This window comes from Plectrocnemia conspersa, unplaced genomic scaffold (assembly GCF_051122295.1).
Source record: "Plectrocnemia conspersa isolate PC_06_02 unplaced genomic scaffold, ASM5112229v1 ptg000002l, whole genome shotgun sequence".
Taxonomy (NCBI): domain Eukaryota; kingdom Metazoa; phylum Arthropoda; class Insecta; order Trichoptera; family Polycentropodidae; genus Plectrocnemia; species Plectrocnemia conspersa.
In genome coordinates this window covers 23865711-23888302 of record NW_028277166.1, presented here as the reverse complement: position 1 = coordinate 23888302, position 22592 = coordinate 23865711, and the positions used below count along the sequence as shown (strand labels likewise).

The window sequence follows — 22592 nt, the reverse complement described above, 5'->3', positions numbered from 1 at the left end:
AGCTCAACAACTGACCTGAACTAGCCGTCGACCCAGGATTGATTTTCTTCAAGATATTTGTGCTACCGGTCTCCTCATTGAACATCGGCTGCTTCATGCCATTGTATATACTTTCACTTTTATCACCGTTTAAATCGGTCTTATTAGGTTTTGAACCATTTTCTGAATTATATTGCATCGTTGAACTCGTCCCCGGCCTGTCTTTGCTGTCGAAGCTCCTTCCCTGAGCCACCGTTCTGGTCCTGAAGCCTCCGTCGTCTGAGTCTTTCTCGTCCGGGCCTCTGGCCAGAGACTCTATTAGGTTTCCGTGAGAGCCTCTTCTCATTGGGGTGTTTTTGATTACTTGAGGCACAGGCGTGCAAGGGTCAGCTCGTTCGAATCTCGGTTCATTTTGATCTTCATCACCGGGCAATTGAGGCTGGGAAGCGGCTCGGCGGCCTTCTATCAGGGCTCTTTGTCTGAGAATCTCACGTTCGAGCTGTTGTGGACTTCTCAAGTCAGCTCTATTGTCATTGTTATCAATCTGAAAGCGATTAACATTTTTTAATTAATTTACTCGGTCATTGTTTGGACGGTGATACATTAAACGCTTTAAAGAACATTATAGTATTGGTATTAAGCTCGTGAAATGGCAATTAGTAAGTGTTATTAAAATTAAACTATAATACTTTAATTAATGTAGACAATTGTGCAATTATAAAAATCATTTTGATGTATTTGATAATTTCCTTAAATATTATGTAATTATAACCTTTTCATTGTTGGTTATATTTTTAATTATGTAAATTCAAGAAAATATCATTGATTGTATTTTATAATCTATTTCTAGATTATGAAATAGAGGAAAAATAATAAAAAATTCTTACATTTGAACAAAATAATAACTATAGTTACTATCATTGCGACTCATATTTCAAGTTAAAAATTAAAAATAAATTTAGTTTTATTAATTTACAAATAATTTTAGACATAGCAAAATATTAGCTTTAAAAGTAGGCTGTGGAGTCGTGTAAAATTTTACTGACTTCGACTCCAATTTTAATAAAACTATTTTTTGCCAGTGTATAATTAGAAAATGATACGTAAAATCTAAATATTTTTGCAGCTTGGTTTTTTTTATTTAATTTTGAATAATTACTGCTATATTTCATTTTAATATCAGTCAAGAAAGAATAAATCTAAAAGTATTTTATTCAGTAGTTTAATTATATATCAGAATTTTGCTGAATTTCCTAATTAATCCCAACAGTTAATAAATGTAATATATGATTTTCTTATCCTCATTTATGTATTGTTACCCAAAACCTGCTTGCAAAAGAAATAATACTATAAAATAGGTATTTTATCGTTTGTAATATATAAATATTGTTAGTTTTTGATAAACGTAAAGAAATATATAATAAACATAAAAAATATACGATATACGTAAAGAAATAATAAGCAAATTAAAAATATTATTCTGACAGTTGCATTCATAATACCGCAATAATAATATTTAAGTAAAATATATGCTGAAAATAATAGAGATGCAAGAAATTACATGTTTCATACAAAGAAGAAAATGGAGAGAAACTATGTTATTAATTAAGAATCTTATTATTAAATTTTAGGTTATAAAAATAAAGTTTAACAGATTTATATTTCTAAGATTTTAAATTTAGGCGTGAAAAATATTTTCATAAAATCGTTTGTTCAACGGAAAGAGCAAAACAAGATTATTGAAGTTGTTAAAAAAACTGTCAGTAATGATGATTTAATCTGAAAACTGATTTTTTTATTTTTTATTTAAGAGACAAATTGCTATGAGACATAAAAAAAAGTTATCACGGAAGTTTTTGTTCAAAAGTCATCTCAGAATTTTTGTTTGAGGAGGACAAATTGCTGCAGGAGCTAAAAAAAGTCATTTCAAAAACTTGTTTCTAAGGCTTTTTTGGAGGAAAAGAAATTGCTACGGAAGCTCAAAAAAAGGTCATTTTGGAAATTTTTGTTCAAGGACGACAATTATCTTTAAAGGTGGTTCTACATACATGTATTTATATGATATACGAAGCCATGTAGTAAGATTTTTTATTGGAAACATTTATCTGTTCAAAAAATATTGAAAGAAGATTTTTTTTAATATGTTAATGAAGGTTTGGAATAAATTAAAAAAAATGTCTGTGACACTAAAAGCAAACATTCTAATCGACTTCCACTTTATCAATTTTTATAAATATATTGCACTGCTTTCTTATCCTTATTTGTTTAAAGAGATAATTTTATATATGTAAAATCTAAATTTATGATTTTTATTTGCAACCCGCTTAGTATTTTTATGGTACATATATATGATACATGAAGCTGTGTAGTGAAAACTTATCTGTTTCTTTCTATAGAAAACGTTCAAAGGCAAAAGCATTTTTTTAAATTATTAATGGAAATCATGAATCAATTATAAAAATCTAGGTATTTGTTAATTAGCACGGCGCCAAGCTTAAAAACCATCAGTTGTTATTCCCCACTGCTGTTCAAACCCAAATCTAACCTAAACAAAACGTTATTATATTTCTTTTTGTTTGTTTGGGTTTTAACAGCATATGTGATATAAGCAAACATATTAATAGCCTCTCCCTATTAGTAAAAAATAAATATTTTTTTGTAAATTAATAATGGAAGTTATGAATCATTTGGAAAAATCAAGGTGCTTGTTAGTCGGCACGGTGCAACGCTCAAGAACCACCAGTTGTTACTCCACATTGCGGTTACCGAGCTGTTGAAACCAAAACCCAATATAAACAAATTAATTATTATACCATTGATACATACATGCATTTAGGTTAAGTTTGGGTTTGAACAGCAAATGTGCTTACTAACAAATACCAAAATATATCTGTGTCACTAAAGCAAACATACAAATAGCCCCTCCCTCTTCACTTCCCCATTTCTATTCTTATAAACGTATTAAACTCTTTTTCCATCTTTATTTGCTTAAATATAATAATTTTATATAGAAACTGATTTTATGATTTATATTTACGAAATGGTTATTAAATTATTTAATATAATAAACATATTAATTTGTTGAAAGGAAATAAAGAAAGATTCTTAAAATTCATTAATAGTTATTAAAACTATCTGTCATTTAAAGCAAACAATAATAGCCCCCCCCTACAGATTTATATAAAAGTATTACAGCGTTTTCCTGCGCACTGAAAATATTTTTTATTAAAATTATATTTTTATAAAAATATTTATTTTATATACACTAAAATTTCACTGTAATTTAATAAAATATATTAAACATTGTGTTTTTATTATTTATATGCAAAATTTGATATATATGATAAAAATATATAATCTTATCCCTATAATGTTTATTACCACTTAATTATTACAGATAGACTAAAAAATTATCTTTTACTAAACAGTCTATAAATAATAATATTGTGGAGTTTATATAATTAAAATATGTTGTAAAAGATATTTAAAACTAGCGTTTGAATTTCAAGTAGCACTTAAGATGTTATGAAATATTTTACAGAAATGTCATAAGCTCATAAATACCTGATTGCTGGAAGGTGGCTTAATTCCTGAATAGTTGGAATTCTGTTGCATTTCTCCTTGATAGTTCATCACGCGATTGACGACACTCCTTTGCTGCGGCGTTCCGGAAACTCCGTACTGAGGTTGGTAGTAGATGTTGTCCGTGGTGTTCAACTGCGGTATCATTTGAGAATGCGGCCTCGGTTCCGGCATTAAAGTCTGTCTGTTGAGAAGTTCCTGCGATCTGGCCTGAACGAGTCCATGCTGTGGGGTAGAACTCGCTCCAGGACCATGTCCTAAGATATGCTGCTGTTGCTGATTCAACAGAATCTGCTGTTGCAGATACTGCTGTTGGGTCATGGGAGTTTGATTGTATTGATTCGGTACCGCATTATTCTGCATCGGATGCATTTGAACTAAATGTCTGTTGTATTGTAGTTCTCGCTGTTGAGGCACGGGTCTTCCGTATATACCTTGCTCTCCCGGAGTTTTTCTGGAAATTTCTCTAGCTGCGTTTATAGCTGCGTTGTTGGCTTCTTGTTCGGCGCGTTCCCTCATGGATTTGCGCAGTTCTTCCGTGACGTTGTTGAGCCCCGTTTCTGGGTCGTTGGTTTTGGGGTCGTCGTTGCTGTCTTTGCCCTTGAAGCGGCTTGATATCATGTCTTTCAACGTGTGGTAGGTTTTGGTCATCGTTTTGGAAGTTTTTGACTCTTTGCCTTCTTTGGCGTCGATGGTCTGAGATCCGTTGGCATCTTCGTATTTGCAATCAGCTCTGGTTCCGTATATGAAAGTTTGCTTAAGCGGTATCGGAGGGCTGATGGCGTTGTTAGGTTCTGGTAGACAGTTTCTGGATGGGCCAGCCTGCCGGAATCCATCGGGGGTCGTAGACTGTTGGTTCTGTGAAAGACAAGTTTGGGTCAGATGCGTTTTTGGCGATCGAGCGCAATCGAAAACTCACGTTTTCCAAGGCGAATTCTACCATAATTTAGTGTCATTGACCAGCGATTCTGGTGGAAGCTATCGGTTAGTTTTGGCGCGTTGGCGACAGGACATTGTGAGGTTTCGCGGATCACTGTTGAAAAGGGGAGGTGTCGCGATGCACTTTGTCGGTATTCACAGGGAAGTGGCGAAGAGGAAACGGTAGTATAATTAACCACGAGTTCACGGAGGACGAGCACGACGACCACTGGCGCGAGCAGCCACTGCTGAAGCCGAAGAACAATACCAGCGGGCGGGGCGGTACGTCTACTGGCTCGCACACCACATCCTCACCGACAGGTGTTTCAAATCCGGAGTGTGATTTATTTTTATTAAAAAAATACTGATGAAAAATACACTGATTTGGCTATTAGCTAACATTGAAATTGCAATTGTATTACTAAAAACTAAGGCATAGTTAAATTAATCAGTCAACTTTATATTATTTATTGCGTCAAAATATAACAAAAAAATAAATGAGCATTAATAGAAGCAAGTTATATATTTTTATAAGTAAAATAATATAAAAAGAGACGTAAAGATTGCAGGTTTTGTAAGGGAAAGGTATAAGAAGCACACATGTATGTATGTAATGACCTTAATTATTATAATTTGCCCCAATAATAACAGTTTACTCATTTACCTCCACTAAATATATTACGAACATAAAAACTATCGGTTATCTAAAAAAGTTCTTTTTAGTTAAACTAGTTTTAGATACTAGATTTGATTTGTACAAAATATTTACTGAGCTAAATCACTATTGCCGTAATCATTTTGAATTATCATAAATTTTTAACCAAAAAACACCCTATAATTTCTCAAGAAAAAATTAAAAAATATGTAATGGAAAAATGTAATAGGCAACAACAATAAAATAAAATACGACCTATAATAATATCATTCTTAACGTAATATCACCTTGAAACATAAATAAAAAAGGATGGTTAAGAGTGGAGCTAAACACATACGCGATTAGCTCTAAATTTGGTTTATTTCCCACTCATTCCGGCTTTGAAAGTCAAAAAATGCCACAAAACTATCTCATTTAAAAAAATATTATTGGCCTCGCATTAAATTAACATTGCTTAAAATATATTTTATAATCATCAGACTTGCAACTTGAATGAAAAAATATATGGTTAAGAGTGAAGCTCAACACAAATGCGATTGGTTCTCAATTTACCTTCCCTCCCATTCGCCCTTACTTTCCAATGCCATAAATTTTCATAAAACATAAAAACACTAATGGCTTCGCATTGATCAAGATTGATTAAATTATCTTTTGTTATTATTGACTAACGTGAGGCCTTATAATTTTAATCACAAAGGAAAGTTTAATATTGGAGCTTTACACAAACGTGATTGACTCTTAGTTTGCCTTATTTTTTATTCGCCTTATTTGCGTTATCTTTTATAAGCCTTGAGTCTCATTTAAAAAAAGAATGACCTAGCATTGTTTAAACTATCCTTTGTAATCATCGGACGCTCACCCATTGAAAAATTAAAAAAAAAACCTTTAATAAAAAATGGACGGTTAAGAGTGGAGCTAAACATAATTGCGATTGGGTCGCAATTTTTATTATAATTTGCTCATTCGTCTAGACTTTCGAAAGTCATTAATTACCAAAAAACTCTTTAAAACATTTACTTTATAAGCCTTTAGTTTTTATACAAAAAAAATAATAATGTCGTCGCATCGGTCAATATTGATCAGATTATATTTTATTATTATCATCGGACGCTCGACTAAGGTGAGGTCTTATAATTTTAATCACAATGAGAAGGTTAAGAGTGGAGCTAAACACAAACATGATTGGCTCTCAATTTATTTTTTCTCTCATTCGTCCTGAAATTTAATTTTTAAATTTAAAAGTTATCAATTACCACAAAACTGTTTTATAAACTTTGAGTCTTATGTGCATATTAATAAAAAAGCTTGATAGGAAGAGATTCTGACAGTGAATAAATTGTATAAGCTATTAAAAATGACTGACCGAATAAAGTTTTAAAATCACAAGTTGAATTTTATTAAAATGTTCTAGAAATAAATCATACTGCAAAATTTTATTGAAATTGATTGTGTATATTTTTTGTTTTTACCACAAAGATGCGATAACTATATGTACATTTGAATTATAATTTAAAATTTCAGTGTTTTTTTTATTGATAAATTGCTTTGTATTAAAATTAAAAAGAAGAATCTCTCACTAATAATAAATATAATAGATATTTATTTGCACAACAGTGAATAAAAAATTTTCAATACCTATATTTTATCAAATATATTAATTTTAATTTTAAGCCCCTATAGCTCTTTAGCAAATGGAGCAGCAAATGACTTATTCACTTTATTGCTATTTAGATTTATAAAAGCAACAAATTTAATGCGCTATAAATTTGCATTTTTAATTTAACCGCGCCCAGTAAGACGAAAAACGTTAAACGGTTCTAATTAGCAAAAATTAACGACGCTGTTAAACATAGCGATGTATAGCAGGAAATCGTACAAAAAAACCTACATCAAAGGATTTAACAAAAAAGATAATAAATAATAAAAAAAATATTGCTCTCGGTTAAAAACAACTGTTTTATATTTATATTACTTCTCACGGCGATGCGCTAGTATTGTTAGCGTGATCTCAATAGTTCAACAAAATAGGTTTAAATGGCCTCTGTTCATAATGCCTAGTTTAAAGTATGCTAATATGTTAAAACTAAATATATATATTTAAAAATACTATTAAATACATATAAAGTAATTTTAAGATAAGAGTATGTTTTGGGTTTCACCTATAACTTTTTGGAATATCCTTTAATTTTTTTAACAAAGTCGATGCATTTCTGAAACCATACATTTTTGTTAACTATTTCATAAAATAAAATATTTTCACACTTCTCGATATTGTATTTTTCATAAAGTTTATAAACGATTCTTTTACGTATTTTTTAAACGCTTTTAAACGACAACCATGTAATTTCTTCACAATTTTATAAATAATGAACTCTACTACTTTCTGATTTATATCATATTTACAACACATGAAAAATAAAAAGTATATTTTAAACATAGACTAGGTAAACCCTATCATATCACGCTGACCTCAACAGAAACGATATGTATTACGAACTATGTGAAAAAATACTTGAATTTTTTAATTTGAATATCTTTCGTATATGTTTTTTAAAATTTATATCATATCTGGGAGATCAAAATTAATGTATATTATGTAATTATAATTCCTAGAGATCATCACAGATTTCGTTTCCCTACATTTTTCTAATCTCACGGAAGAATAATTAAAATAAATCAAGCTAGGTCATGCCTTGTGACATCTATCAATTGTATGCTGTGATAATAGTTTGTAATAATTGAAAAATATTAGGCAGAGTATTTTAATAAGTAATTAATTAGAAATGAAGATGTACATAGATTTAGTACTAAACATAAAGACAATTATAGGATAGTTAGGTGGAAGAAAAACGAGTACGACCAGGGGAATATTGTACGGAGGTGTGAATTTGTTTAATAATATTCTTAGGACAATCCGCAAAAATTAAAATCTAGCAGGTTTCCCCAATGGAGAAAAGAAACACATTCGTGCATTAAGAAATAAATTATAATATAAAGTCCTTTTATTTTCTGTTTATGATTTTATTATGTATTATATGTATGCTTAGTGTAAAAATTAGTTATGTTACCTAAATAAATTATTAAAATAAATAAATAAATAAGCACTAATTACTTCGTAGTTGATGATTGTGCTTACCCCATTATAACGCATTGGGCTAAGGCTTGTCATGTTACAACGGAAAATTTACAATAAATAAATATAGCTGCAAATGATTAGACTTAAGGAATCACAATTGATAATTGAATTACGGTTTATTGATTATCTGTTTATTTAATATGTAATTGCACTATTTATAATATAGATTTACTCGTTATGTGTTTCTGATATTTTAATTATGTTGAATTGTGCATGGCTGATGAACTATTTAATTGTATATACTAAGCGCGTCATTAAAATAAATATTATGTTTTAAGAGCTACTTGCAATATTACGCGCTTGCTTGATTAAAATTAATTATATTTTTAAATACTCTCGCATCAGTAGTTGTAACTTATGAAAAACCGTATTATATTATTAACCACAGTGATTTACAGAGTAATAGTTAATCGGTAACACAGCCGTTTTTGTTCGGATGAATTGTGTTTGCAGTGTATTTAAAGTGACAGTGACAATTTGTAAACCTGCTAATTGAGTAGTTCGTTTAGTAATCCGTTTTTTCGATGTAAAAGGAGACTAAGGCAAACATGACACAGAAAAAAGTGGAAGGCCATCAGTTGGCACTGAGTAACTCGTTTTCAGGCTTACAATACGGTGACTGTGTTTAAACTTAAATAAGGGGGACACTGTAGCTAAATTATAATGAATTAATCCTATAATAAAATGCTTTAGAAATATTTTATATAAAAATATATATCTGGCCGGTCAAGTTAACGGTCCTGGCTATAGTCATCGCGACGGGCGAGATTTGAATATTTATTCACATTGCGGCCAAAATGTACTCATGTGGCCCGCGTGCTCTTACTCGGGCCGCAAGGGACATTCGTCAAGAGCATTGCCACTCATACACTTCCTTGAAAGACACCTGCAAATATTTTAATCCGTTTTGGTGCGACTTCGAATATCAGTAGGGTTTTTTTTTCGGTATAGTATTTCGATCAAAAGCGAGTTGAACTGTGACCGGTGAAATTTGCGCCGGTCCACGGCGCACGTTGTAATTTACCGATTCTTCCAACGGATCCAAATCCAAAGATCAGTAATAATAAAATGGGCATGGAGAGTACACGAGGAGTAATAAAGGTAACGACCGATGAGTGTGAATAAATTACTATTCAAAGCGCATACGGCGTACGTTTGCGGCGTGAGTTGCGGCCTCTGGAATATATTGTTTAATACGGCGGCCATTTTACATTTACTGATAAATAAATGCACAATATTGTGACACACAAGTGATTTTATTTTTTCTGAAGCAGTGTTGCCAACTATCCGCCAGTAGGGCAATCAATCACGTTCCGTCAGGTTCAATGTCAAATCGACTTTGCTCGTATTTATTTACTCAAATCCGTGACGCGTTTCGCTGAGGATTATTTTCTGTTGAACTTGCACAAAATCGATCGCGTTATGGCCAAATCGTTTTCGCGTCGCGTCCGAGTGACATTTCAATAATGGCGGCGGTGAAATTTCCCGTCTGGTGAATTAAATTTGTTGCGAAAATAAATAAATCGACAATTTTTTTGTTTGCTTTTATTGCCGCGGGAACTTTTGATAATTTTCAACTTCCTTATACGTTTCTCTTTCACTTGATCGTGTTGATATTTGGTATTGTTTTTGTGAGGTTATGTTTGCCGATTCGAATACTGATTTTCGTACTGATTGCGCATACTGATGACTTTACAGTTTTCCCCAATGCGTCATTATGACCTATATACATACACTCACATATATATATCATATTATATTATGCTTAATTTTTTTCATACAGCTACGTACAAACATACATACATGTACATATGTATATGCACGCCTGAAATATAGTTTTTAAATATTTATTTACCCAACCCCCTTGGATTTAAACCAAAAATGCATGTCTTAAAGAAATCGAAATATTAAAAAAACGACCACTTACTGGCCAATTTTTCCCCCTCTCTCCCCACGGAAAAAGCTGAAATGACATACCTCACTCTAAACTAAAAAAATCGATTTATCCCTGTGAAAATATAATTAATCTGGCAGGTATTAGAAAATATTACTACTTGCAAAAATATAATTTAACTTAAGCGCTAACAATTAAAGCTTAGAAAAAGTTAAAAAATAGATTTACAACTAATTTTATATTGGCAACTTATTATTTTATAAGTTAAAAATTTCATTATTGATTAGCTAAGTACAGTAAACGATCAGAAGAATAAAATAAATTGTCAGTAAATAATATTTTTTTGATTATTGAATAATTCAGATTTTGATCAGTAAAATAAAACGAATGGTCTGAAAACATAATAAATGGCCAGTATCCATTGATCAGTTGCCATATGATCAGTTATTGCTTAGTCCTGTATTCCACTAGCGAATTTTGTTTTAAAAAATAGTTTACACAGCAAATATAAAGGCCAAAATGTTCTAAATGTACGCGTCGCTTAGATTAGGTTTGAATTTGAACAGAAAATGGACACACCAAACACAAGTAAACAGCTGCCCGAAATATTTATAAAATTAAAATTATACATCTAATCGATACTAAATATGTGCTTTTCATATAATGATTTTTTAATGTTTTGGAAAGGCAATCCCGAAAGCAATGTTTTGACAAATAGTGAAATTTTGAATTATTATATATACTTTAAAAGAATCAGAAGATAATAATGTACAATATTACAAAATAATAATGCGGAAGTTAAATGTTAATCTGCGTTTATTGTATCCGTTCTCAGTGTCTTTGAGAGATCTGCTCAAGATAGCGCATTTTTTTGCCTAGTTAAGCGAAATAAGCTAATGATTAATGATAGTTTTTGTGTTAAAGCTCTGTGCACTTTTAATTTAAATATGAATTATTATGAATTAGAATAAAGACACTGAAAACTTAAATATAAAAGGCTAAAAATGATGTATATGGCTAAGTATTGAAATATATTTGTATTAATAGGATCAATAAAATTAAATATATACTAAAATGCCAGTATTTAAAATATGCTCAGGTATTAAAAATCGCATATTGATCTGTTTCACAAAAAGTTGTTCAACTCTTTCATCGCAGAGGGATTCTATAGAAGTCAATCAAGAAAATCGTCAGTACCTACTCATTGGGCACTTAAATGTGCCATATTAATATTTTTTTAAATGTACCCCTCCCCCCATATACTAACATATTTCTAAATAGCGCGTAAAAATATCAGCCGCGGTGAAAGGGTTATTATGATTGTTTACAGAACGCTCTGATGCCAGCGCAACTTTTTATAAAACACTATTATGTAGGTATGTATATAGATAATGCTTTACTTAAAGACAATCTAGGATAAATTCAGTATCCATCTTTTAATTTTCATTTTGAAAATTATCCAAGCATATACAACGAGAAATACTTGTGCCGATCAATATAAAAGTCGGTGAAATCAATTTCTCGGTTTAAAAATTGTAGTTGCAGCACATTTTTGCAACACTTTTGTGGTACAAATATTAAGAATTCGTTGGAAGTGACAGTTTAACACTTAAAACAAGAGTTCGTGTAAAAAACATATTCATCGTGACGCATTTAGGTAACATGTTAGATAACAATAAATATTAAAAAATACTACAGGATATGAACCGTATTTGTGCTTATATTTTAGTGCCTTTTTGTATGGAGAGTTAGGATAAAATTCGATGTATTCTCGATGTACTTAATTAAGCACTTTCCGAGGTTGTTAGATGTGGTGACTTCTAGCTGTGGTTGTAGTGTTTTAGAGAGTCGTAATTGCGTCCTTTATTCTTGCTGTTGCGGCCAGAACGACAGCGCTCAAGAGCGCCCATATGGCACTAAGCTTTTTTTTTAAATAATTTTGTAATTACAAAGTCGTAATTTTGTATAGAAAACATTCTAATATATTAAGCGGTTAATCGAAAAAAGCTGTCCATACAAAAAATACCCCCTTGAAAATACAAAATTGATGTATTTTATTTGATTATAAAGAAAAGTGCTAAAAGTCCCCTTGTAATAAATCTCTTCTGCGAAATCTTGAAGTGAAGGAAAGAATTTCTACTATTTGCATGCGAAGCATTCGCCAGTTTTACGAACATAAGGTACGCAGAGGCGAAAACAGTTTGAAGAGTTTTAACCTGCATGGAAAATGAGGTAGTGGGAAATATTTATGGTTGCAGCTAAGATAGAGACATTGCATATAGTAATCGCGGATATTCATATGGATCATGATCCTTAATTTTTAAAAGAATTACTAGAGAAAAAGTTCACATTTAAGAGGTACAACAGTTTATGAGTAACTTATTTTTGAGATAAGTATCGGCGCCACAGTTTCACAGTTACATACTTTATATATTTAGAGATGTTAGATTTAGTTATAGACTAGTTGAGATACCTTTATAAAAGCATTTGCTCTTTATTTATGTACTGACCTGCATATTTTGGGGCAGAGTCCAGGCAGCCTGAAGTCTAGGAGGCGCGTCTGGTGCCACAGCCACCGTCCTCCTGTACTGCTGGACCACCGGGATCTTGGTATTCTTATCGCAATTTGACACTACTACTTCTCGTTCGATCTGCAAGAACATCAAAAAGTTTTAGAGTCGGAAGCGTAAAAAAAGAAGTCGCTCGACGTCAGGAAATCCAGTGCATACCGTGGTAACGTTGTTCATCTTTGTGTGTGTGCGCGATACAACAATGACGGAGAACAACCATGGGAAAGTTCCCAGAAGGCATTGTTGAAGTGTTGAAGACGGTTAATAAGATCGACAGCGTTTTATAAAGTAAAAAGTGTACTCATCATATACACTACGTGTAAGAACTTGGCGATCGTAAACGGTTGACGATCGCCGGTCGGCGGAAAAATGGCAACAATTGGCGATTACTATACAAGCAACGTGTCTTATGCGACGACACGCGAGCCACGTTTTGAGGACGAGTACCCGCATGTACAATACATTTGAATACAAAGTCGTCGATGCGTTCCACAACGCGTGGATGTTTATAATAGAGAATTTTACGATCGTTTTATAGACGTGGCTCTATGCGTGTTATTGAATTTTGGTTTCGACTTGATGAATAGGTAATTACGGGTGTAAGCCGCAAATTTACATCAAGGAAAATGTGTGGACAATGAGCATTTTTTTTGAGAATTATGTGCAATCTGGACTCATTGTTGATTGTGTTGTTATAGCGTGAAGATGTTGTTATTGTGAAATTTTCGAGTCATCTGGCTACCGGAGTTACGAAAAATTAGTATATACGAAATAATTATCTGAAGAAATGCTACATGCGATGTCCATTATTGTAAAAAATGCACATAATTAATGGTGAAGAAATGAAGACTAAACAATAGAGATTTTGCTTTGTGAAACATAAAATATATTATTAGGTATAACCAAAGCCTTATGAAGGCAATGGAAAAAAGGCATTTGTGAAGTAAAACTTTCTTTCAACGAAAGATACAATATAAACAATACATTTAATAAGTAAATATTTCATTATTTTGTCACTTTTTTGACTGTGGATTTGGTTAACACAAAAAAGCCGAAATCCGACGATAATGATTTCAATAAATTCTACCAATTTTTTATGACACTTATATGATGACTTATAAACGTATTTTTTTTTGTAGATTTTAGCTAAAATTTGTATCAGGGATTTGGCGTTCTGATATTCAGATTTCACAATTAAAATTTTCATATGAGTTAAATTGTTTTTTAATAAATTCTTGGTAATCGTTTAAATTATCATTTCATTTAAAAATAAATTAAAGCAGTAAATTGAATATTATCTAAATAATATTTTAATACATATTATTTAATACATATTATCTGAATAATATTTTAATACATTAAAAAAATTTATTGAATGGGCTTTTACGAGATTTACGCATCTAAAATTAATATCTTAAAAATATGACAAACGCGATCAACCCAAAATAAACCTACGTACATATTATGTTACAATTTTCATTGTTCTACATAGTTCATAATTATAGGGTTCTTCCTAATTGTTCTATATTTTTACAAGTTTTTTTAAATTTCATAACCTGATTTACTAATTTTAAGCATGGGAATTATATTACTTGAGTTAACTCATTGAGTATTACCGCAAAAATTGAACATGTTTTTTAGCATTGTTTTATTAAAAATACAAATACCGTTCTTGCTTTATATTTTTCGTGCATTATTCGTATTTAATTTAATTTTTTTGCGTCGAAAAAACAGCTAAATTTTGTTGATTGAAGCTATATTTTTAATACATAAAATTCCGAATCAAATGGCAACTAAAATTTATTGTTATATACAATAATACATAAGATATTATAAATTATTTATAATATTAGTTTAGATACATATACAATCAAATAAAAATACCAGGTATCAGTATCGAATAGAGAAGCTAAAAAAAGAACAAGGTGAAAAACAAAATTCAGACAGATATATGATGAAATATTTTCAAAGTTTTCTTTTGAGAACCTCTGTCCTAAAGTATTAATTTTAGAAACAATTAATTATTCACATCTTCGAACACCTCATTTGACAGTCGTTTAAGATTCAATAACTTCGATTAGAAAAATCGCAATTTGTTAACATCAAAAGCAGACAACCGGAAATGAGTAAAAGTAGCAACACACAGTTCATCCAATATAGCAACACCGTTGTTGGTTTTTCCGCTTTTTTAATTACCATCGTCACGAAATAAATCGGATGCCCATTTTTATGGGTTCGAACTGACCATTGTCTTTATTTATGTGGCTATATTTTACGATTTTAAAATTATAAAAAAAAAACATTTAACGATAGTGAACCGGTTCTAATTTTGCTAAAAATACCATGTGTGTTTTAATACTCTTAATGGCGTCATAAATAATAAAAACTCAATTAATACACATTAGGCATTTACCATTTGCAATATGAGAGCGATCGAATTATATTACGGCAATTTAGAAAAAAATGGACTGTTTGGTTTTATGATTGTTGTAGATTTAATTATATTTATGGCAATATTATTATTATTTAAGAGCTAATATGAGAAAATAAAATCATTGTTTTCCATATAAAAGAAATATTTATAATATTTTAATTGATAACTAAATAGTTATTTATAGGAATCTATGGTAATATTAGACAAAAAAAATTATCAGACCGTAAAATACTGGACTAATAATTCATAAATAGTAAATTAAAGGGTTTAGTTGGAGACTACTGATTAACATCATCCAGGAGCAGGATTTTCAAACGTAAGTTTCCTCAGCTAGAGGAATGCAAAATGACCAGCGCTCGTCATAAAACCCAAGAACCGGTCAGGTCATTTGTTTACGTTTATATACCTTGTTTGCGACGTTACAGTTGACACGCGTGATGAGATTTTAATTTAAGGAAGATAAATCGCGATGCAAGTAATCCATTCATCGGGCGACTGGAGCAAATGTTGATGAATGCGATAAGAACGATTGGTTGACAGTTGTTGTGTTGCGTCAGTTGTATGATTGAGGGTTGAGGATAACAATGTGCTTGACTTCGACGAATACGTTGAATGATTAAGTTATTTCGATGCACGTCGTTCGACAGTTGATAACCTTGCGGACATGCGTTTGTCCTTTGTAGAAGAAGCGATTGTCAAACTTTTATGTTACATTATATCATATGATTTTTATTAAGTTATTAAGCGGTTATATTGACAGAGCTTCAACATAAAATCGCTAATCAATAATTTAATAACACGATAACACTGTTTTCGTTACGAAGAATTGCGATCAATCATTTTGTTTGATGATAATCTTTCAAGTGGCCTGAAGAGCGGCAGTTGATACCAAAAAATATTGGTTATTGCATTAAGAATGATTGCTAGCTTTTAAAAGTACTTTTATAATTTACTCAAAATTTGATTAAATGAAAATAGCTACAAAGCTGAAAAAAAACGTACCTTACAACCCATTGCAGTGAAGTCAGCAATGATATATTACCTTTACCGTATTATTTAAGTCACTTTCCTAATTAACTTCGTACAAAATATAATATCGTTTTATGCTCAATTTTGGCTGTTTATTTTGCACGAAAATATATTTTAATACGCCATTTATTTTCCAAAACTCCAAAAAAAAACACATATATTATTGAAAGCTAATATACAGAATCGTACAAAAAACTACTGAATGTAATATAGTATAAAATAAATTGAAGTTAAGACATGCTATTTTGTTTATTAGTTAAATTAAAGCAGTTAACGCCTGAAAGCGTTCGATCGTTAGTAGCAAACTCGCTTTTCAGTTCAAAGACTCAACGAACCAGTTCGAATAATTGTCGGATTCTTCTGCAACAATGCTAGAATGGTCCGAGATCTAATTATCTGCCTCCGGAAGTTGCGAGATAAAATCCTTGCCAGTTCTGGACAGATATGCATAATTGTGGAGAGAAGTTTTCCCTGCATTTAACTTTTATTTTGTCCGCCGCAAAAGTTACGTGGTTAAAATTCAGTTTATTTTTATAGTTAAAGTTAAAAGAAATTAGCATTGCCCACGCTAACATAACCGGTATATATTATGTACGTTATAAAATGCATTATATACGGTATAGTATATAAAAATAATTTATAAATGAAATCGTTGCTAAAAGATATTAAACTTTAATACTCCCACGCGATCATCAGTGTGTAATGAATATTATTTTAAATATGTATTAAAAAGTATAAAACTTTTATTGAAACTATAAAAAACGTAATCGTTTGATGAATAAACTTGCATATTAATTGAGTATGCTTTCAAATAAAAATTAAAGTATAAATCATCTTTAATTTTATCAATTATATATATTCATTCATTTTAACGGTCCTCTCCTCCTTTTTATTGGACTACTGCTGATGTTAATAAGCTTCTAACAATTCAGTAATTAAAGTAAAATATTTATGCCAAGAACTTTGAGCTAGAAATATAATAAAAAATACTCCAATATTTGTTAGCAAAAAAATATAGTGAGATGTTATGATTAGAGATTGCAATACTGATGGTATCGATACCAATAAAAGCGGTATTAAAGCAAAATTGACATTCATTGCTACCAGTATTAAAAAAAAATACCGGTAATACGGAAAATATTTTTTTTTTGGAAATCCGTACATCTTATTTATTAAGAACAATATTTCCAATGCTTAGAACTATGAAAGCGACGATGCCCATCATGATTGAAAGCAAAAGCATATAATAAAATGATGCCATTGTAGTTTTATCAGGGAGGATATCAGAAAAGAATATTATTATCCCTTTTAATCCAAGAAGGCCAAATTATCGGCACACCTTAAGGTTGTTGTCCTAGATTTATTTATTCCACAAGAAAAAAGATTTGGCTCGCGAATTTTCGAAAATATTATTTTAATAATTAATGAAAGTGTTTCAATTAAAATATAAAATATATCGAAGTCATTACCGGTATTACTACCGGTAATACCGGTATTGACTGTTTTCTCTCAGTATTTAAAATTTCGGTATTATTGAAATCCCTAATTAAAGTTTAAAATGGTCAATTTAAAAATTAGAAAAATATTTTTACATCCTTAAGTAATCCTGTAATAAACAAATAAATATTTTTAATTTCTTGCTATGTCTATTAGTGTCGTTGTGGCAATTAAGAGTAGTTCCAGAGGACAATACATTGCAATTGCTTGTTACAATATATATAGTGTTTCTTCTGAAACTTCAAAGAAATTAAAGAGCTGTTTTCTTTAAAATTATAATAGCGCCCATTTTGTTAAACTGTATATAAATATTTTTAAATATTATAGAAACTCTACACTTTTTTATAATGTTACATAAGAAAGGATGGATCCGTGCCAGATGTTTAAAAATATATATATGCATTTTGGATGCTTTTAATGGAGGTCGAAAGTATTTAAATAGAACAATTTTTTATCGATTTTCAAACTACTCTAATTAGTAATATATTTACTTTGGTTATCTAAGAACCCCATTAATAATCAGATAAGAAAAAAGGAATCGGCAGATTATAAAAATATATGGGGACTTTCTATGGAGTAACGCATTAAAATTTGTCTATTGGTGCACTAACGTTTTTTCCAAACACCTAAAGAGGTTTTTTATCTTTATCTTGTTTTATATATGAAAAATGTAAAGTAGTAACAGTTGTTATTGAAAATTTTCAGTAACAATTAGTATAAATACGGGGGCCTGAAATTCCATTGTAACTCGACGCTCCGTAATCAATCAAAATATTTTTGTATACATTTAATGAATTATATGGTCATACATACAGGAAATTTTGATGAGTGTGTGTGCAGCGGTTGGGGGGCCGCTCCCGGCAGAGAGGGCGAAGGCGTTGGGGGTGGAATGTAGGGGGCTCCAGGGCCGCGAACCGCAGGGGAGGACCCCAGGGGTCGCGGCGGTGGCACCGGCTTGTAGGGCCCCGCCGGTACCCCGCCGCTAACTGAAATCAGAAAACATGAAAATACATTATTAAAAATGTGGAAAATACAATATCTATATTTGGCTAAACGTGTATGTACATATGTATGGTTTAAAATATATTGAGTAATAGGTTGATTCAAGGTTATTATCATTATTAGATAAAGTAACAAAATAAGTCTGACTACCCCTGTTATAAATAGTTTTGTGAAAAGCAGATTTCGATTCTTGTTTTTATTGGAATTTTAGAATCGAGTTTTCTTTCTCCCAAATATATAAATAATGTGTCCAATTTCAGTGTATCTATTATATCTTATTTTAACAAACATATATGAATAGACAAACAATAAAAACATATTTTAGAAAAAAACCTAGATGAATCATTGAAATACTATTAAATTAACTATTTTTATATTTATTGTCTTTTAAATATTATTTTTTCTTAAACTCTTATTTTAGATTAACATATAAATGATTGATTTAATAATACAAAAATAGTTCCGCATATCAATTTTATAGGTATGCAATAAAAATAAAAATAATGATAGGATATCTGCATAAAGTACTTCCACCCATCAATACAGCATCCATCCGATGTCATATAATAAAACAGTACACAGGATAGCCAAACAGGTTTCTAAGTGTGCATCCTTGTAAGATAACACCCAACAGGATATCCCTCCGGTCATTATGGCCAATCTACTTTTTTCCATCACAATGGCCGTGTCGCTTTTTAATTCCATCGATTCTCTCCATATTAGTGCGTGTCTTCTACACTATCGAACAAATGGATTGTTCTTTCTTGGAAAGAGTGACTAGATAGTTATTTAAAAATATTTATAAAGCGATAGAGGCAAGTTACTAGAAATAGCTAGATCGTTTATAGACGTAAGACTACTATATTTAGTGATAACTTTGTATTTTATTAATAGTAAAATGGGATATTACAGCCTTTGATTTTATACCTCTCACATGTGCGTTTATGACAGTGCAGTTTTGTGGTCACGATGCGATTTAAATTGCTGTGATTGAGCTGCGTACTTTTGAGGTTTAGCAAAATCCTGAATCCGATTGGATGCACCGCATTGTGCGATCTGTGGTTTTATAAAATGGCATAAAATTGGAGCGAAAAAAGTATAAACAATGAACAAAAAATGGAACACGTAACGTATAAAAAAATATTGGTAAACAAGCTTCTACGATATGGTCCCACAGTTTTCACTCACATAGCATATCCATCTATTATCACCATTTCATAAGACGCAAAAATATACCGTAAAATTTTATATGATGGTTATTAATATAGTCAATTAAAAAAGAAACAGATATATTGACAAGATGGTTTAAATATGATGCTTTATTGATCAGATAATACTAAATATATGCAAAATAACATACTGTAAAAAAATATATAATATTTTTTTAAAGTTAAACGGTAAAAATGGCTGCAAAATATATACATTAACTACAGTAATAAAAATATAAGAAAAGATTTTTTCTGTTTTTCTAAGACCGATTTTTATAATCAAAATATTACTTTTTCTAAAAATTATTCATTCTCAAAGTTATTTAAATAAGAAGTAAATATTTTTTTCAATTCAGATCGATTTAAAAATATTTATATATAATTTTCTGCTTATTTGTATTAAATGAGTTATTACTATAAGCAGTTACAATATATTTACAATATATTAAATAACATTTCAGTATGAAATTTCTATAAATTTATCGCATAACAAAGGACAAATATTCGTATAATATTAATAAGCTTTTCGCAATAATTGTCAATTAATGCAAACCAAAGTAGTAAGTCGATATGATTTATGCAAAGATGATTACTAAAACTGTTCTTTGTTGAATTGCGAGTCTATAATTTAGACCCGTTGTTCTCGGATAGTACATAAATTGCTATCTCTCTGCATTCGCATTTATCTCTTTTGTATGGAAAAAGAAATACACGCGAGATGTCTATATATCCGTTTCGAGTGTAATTTAAAACAATTAGTAAGCGTTTCCACGTATCATTGTAAAACTTCACGGTAGAATTTCTATATATATAAAAAAAAGTTTTTTGCAAACAAAGAAGTGTCAAAAACGGCACTCGAGTCGCTTAATTGAACCGCAATAAAAATATAATTAATTGGTATATTTTTTCGGAGACGATAAAAATCTACTGAGATGAATCGTTCTCGTTTTGATTGTAAAACAATGGCTTATTAAAGGAAAAAATGGCATGTGTCGGGTTGTAAGCGCTTTATCAGACGATCATAAAAAAATAAGAAGAAAAAAAACAATGTATAACATTGGGAAATATGCGCTCTTAGAGATATTTGTAAAAACGCGTACAGCAATTAATCATTCCTATATTAATTAGCGATGATTAATTACAGACTCGCTAGAAAGTAAAAGTCATCGCTATAAAAATACGTATAATAATAAAAACAAACAGTTGTGTTGCCATGAAAATTTATTATGCTGTTGCATTTAAAAATAACACAAGAAGTTCGATACGTGATGGTCAATTTGGGTTTTGTATGGGAGAGACATCGACGAGTATAAAGCGCGAAACTTTAGCATACATTTTCTGTTAGAAATATCGGTAACCACAAATATTTTACAGTATGCAAATAATTTATATCTTGTATAACATTGTACAAAACACGTATAACCGTTGCTTGTGTATATATATTCTTCATGTACTCTGTTGTATAAAGTTTATCTCCGTTAATTTTAAATAGTGGTATAAACTGGAATAATGTATTCGGTTTGTATAAATTGAATGGTCAAATGATATGTGTGCTAAACAGTTAAACAATCAATATATTTTACAGCTATTATATTTTGTTAAGTTAGTAGTATAATGTCATGTTTAAAAATTTAAGTAGAAAGAAACTTATTCATAGTATATTAATAAATATATATTTTTTTATTTAATACCTCAATCAAGGATTTATTTATTCGAATTAAAAATATAATATTTTTACAATATTTACTTGTACTATAAAATTCACAAAAAAATATCACCTGATAAAAGTAAATTGCGTATTTTGGATTTAATCAATTTATTGCAAGAACAAAAAAAATCCTTAATTAAAATTTTAATATATCACTATCATTTTTAATATGTTACATGTAATTATGATTATTTTTGATTCATAATATTTTTTTATATAATATAAAAATCACTAAACCAAAAATATTTAAAGATAATGAAAGCGAGGCTAAATTATTTTTAACCCAACTTAAAAGGTCTTAAGCCAAACATTTATTAACCTAAATTTATGTCAGTTACTTAATCATCTCAATCTATATTTAAAGGTTTTTTACATTTACAAAATTTAAATATTTTAATTGGATTATGAAGGGTTAATATATGATTGATATATGGATATTAAAATCATCTAATAAAATGATAAAATCTTTTAGTATTTATTGTACATATTTATATATAACTTTACACAAAAAATGTGAATGTACATATGTGATAAATTGTTTATTTTAATCTCATGTTTTAGTATTTTTCATGCATTGTACTTCATGTACCATATTATATTTATTTATTCATTAAAAAATGATTTGTTAACTAATTTCAAAGTTTTGTTAGATCATATACAATATATCAATAATATAAATTTAGGGTTTATTAATTTAATTAGTTTGACTTAGAAATAAAGTTTTTTATTTTAACCAATTTTTTAAAATTTGTGACTTATTAAATTTTTATTAATTTGTTAAAAAGTAAGTAATCTTTTATATTCCTTCCGCTTTGTATCCTAATTTATATTAACTTGTTAAAGTAGAAAATTAGCATTTCAAAAATTTCAAAATGCACATTAACTACTTTAACATTAAATAAAATTAAGATTATTGAATAAATAAAATGGTAAAAAACTTTATCTTTGAAGCAAATTTAAAAATAAGCTAACCTTAGTTA

The 22592-nt window shown here is 30.0% G+C and overlaps 1 protein-coding gene across 5 annotated transcripts in view; it reads right to left on the bottom strand.

Moving 5' to 3' along the window:
• LOC148238104 (uncharacterized) overlaps positions 1–22592 on the bottom strand; it is a 110834-nt gene that overhangs the window by 9445 nt on the left and 78797 nt on the right. For 3 of the 5 annotated variants that reach the window (XM_088181195.1, XM_088181196.1, XM_088181198.1), the window contains 4 exons: positions 18508–18680; positions 12675–12815; positions 3544–4419; positions 16–523 (listed from right to left, as the gene is read on the bottom strand). In XM_088181195.1, the coding sequence (XP_088037321.1) occupies positions 16–523; positions 3544–4419; positions 12675–12815; positions 18508–18680 (1698 nt within the window). Of the gene's footprint in view, positions 1–15; positions 524–3543; positions 4420–4480; positions 4746–12674; positions 12816–18507; positions 18681–22592 lie in introns of those variants that run through there. The other 2 variants (XM_088181200.1, XM_088181197.1) reach the window with 2 other exon arrangements.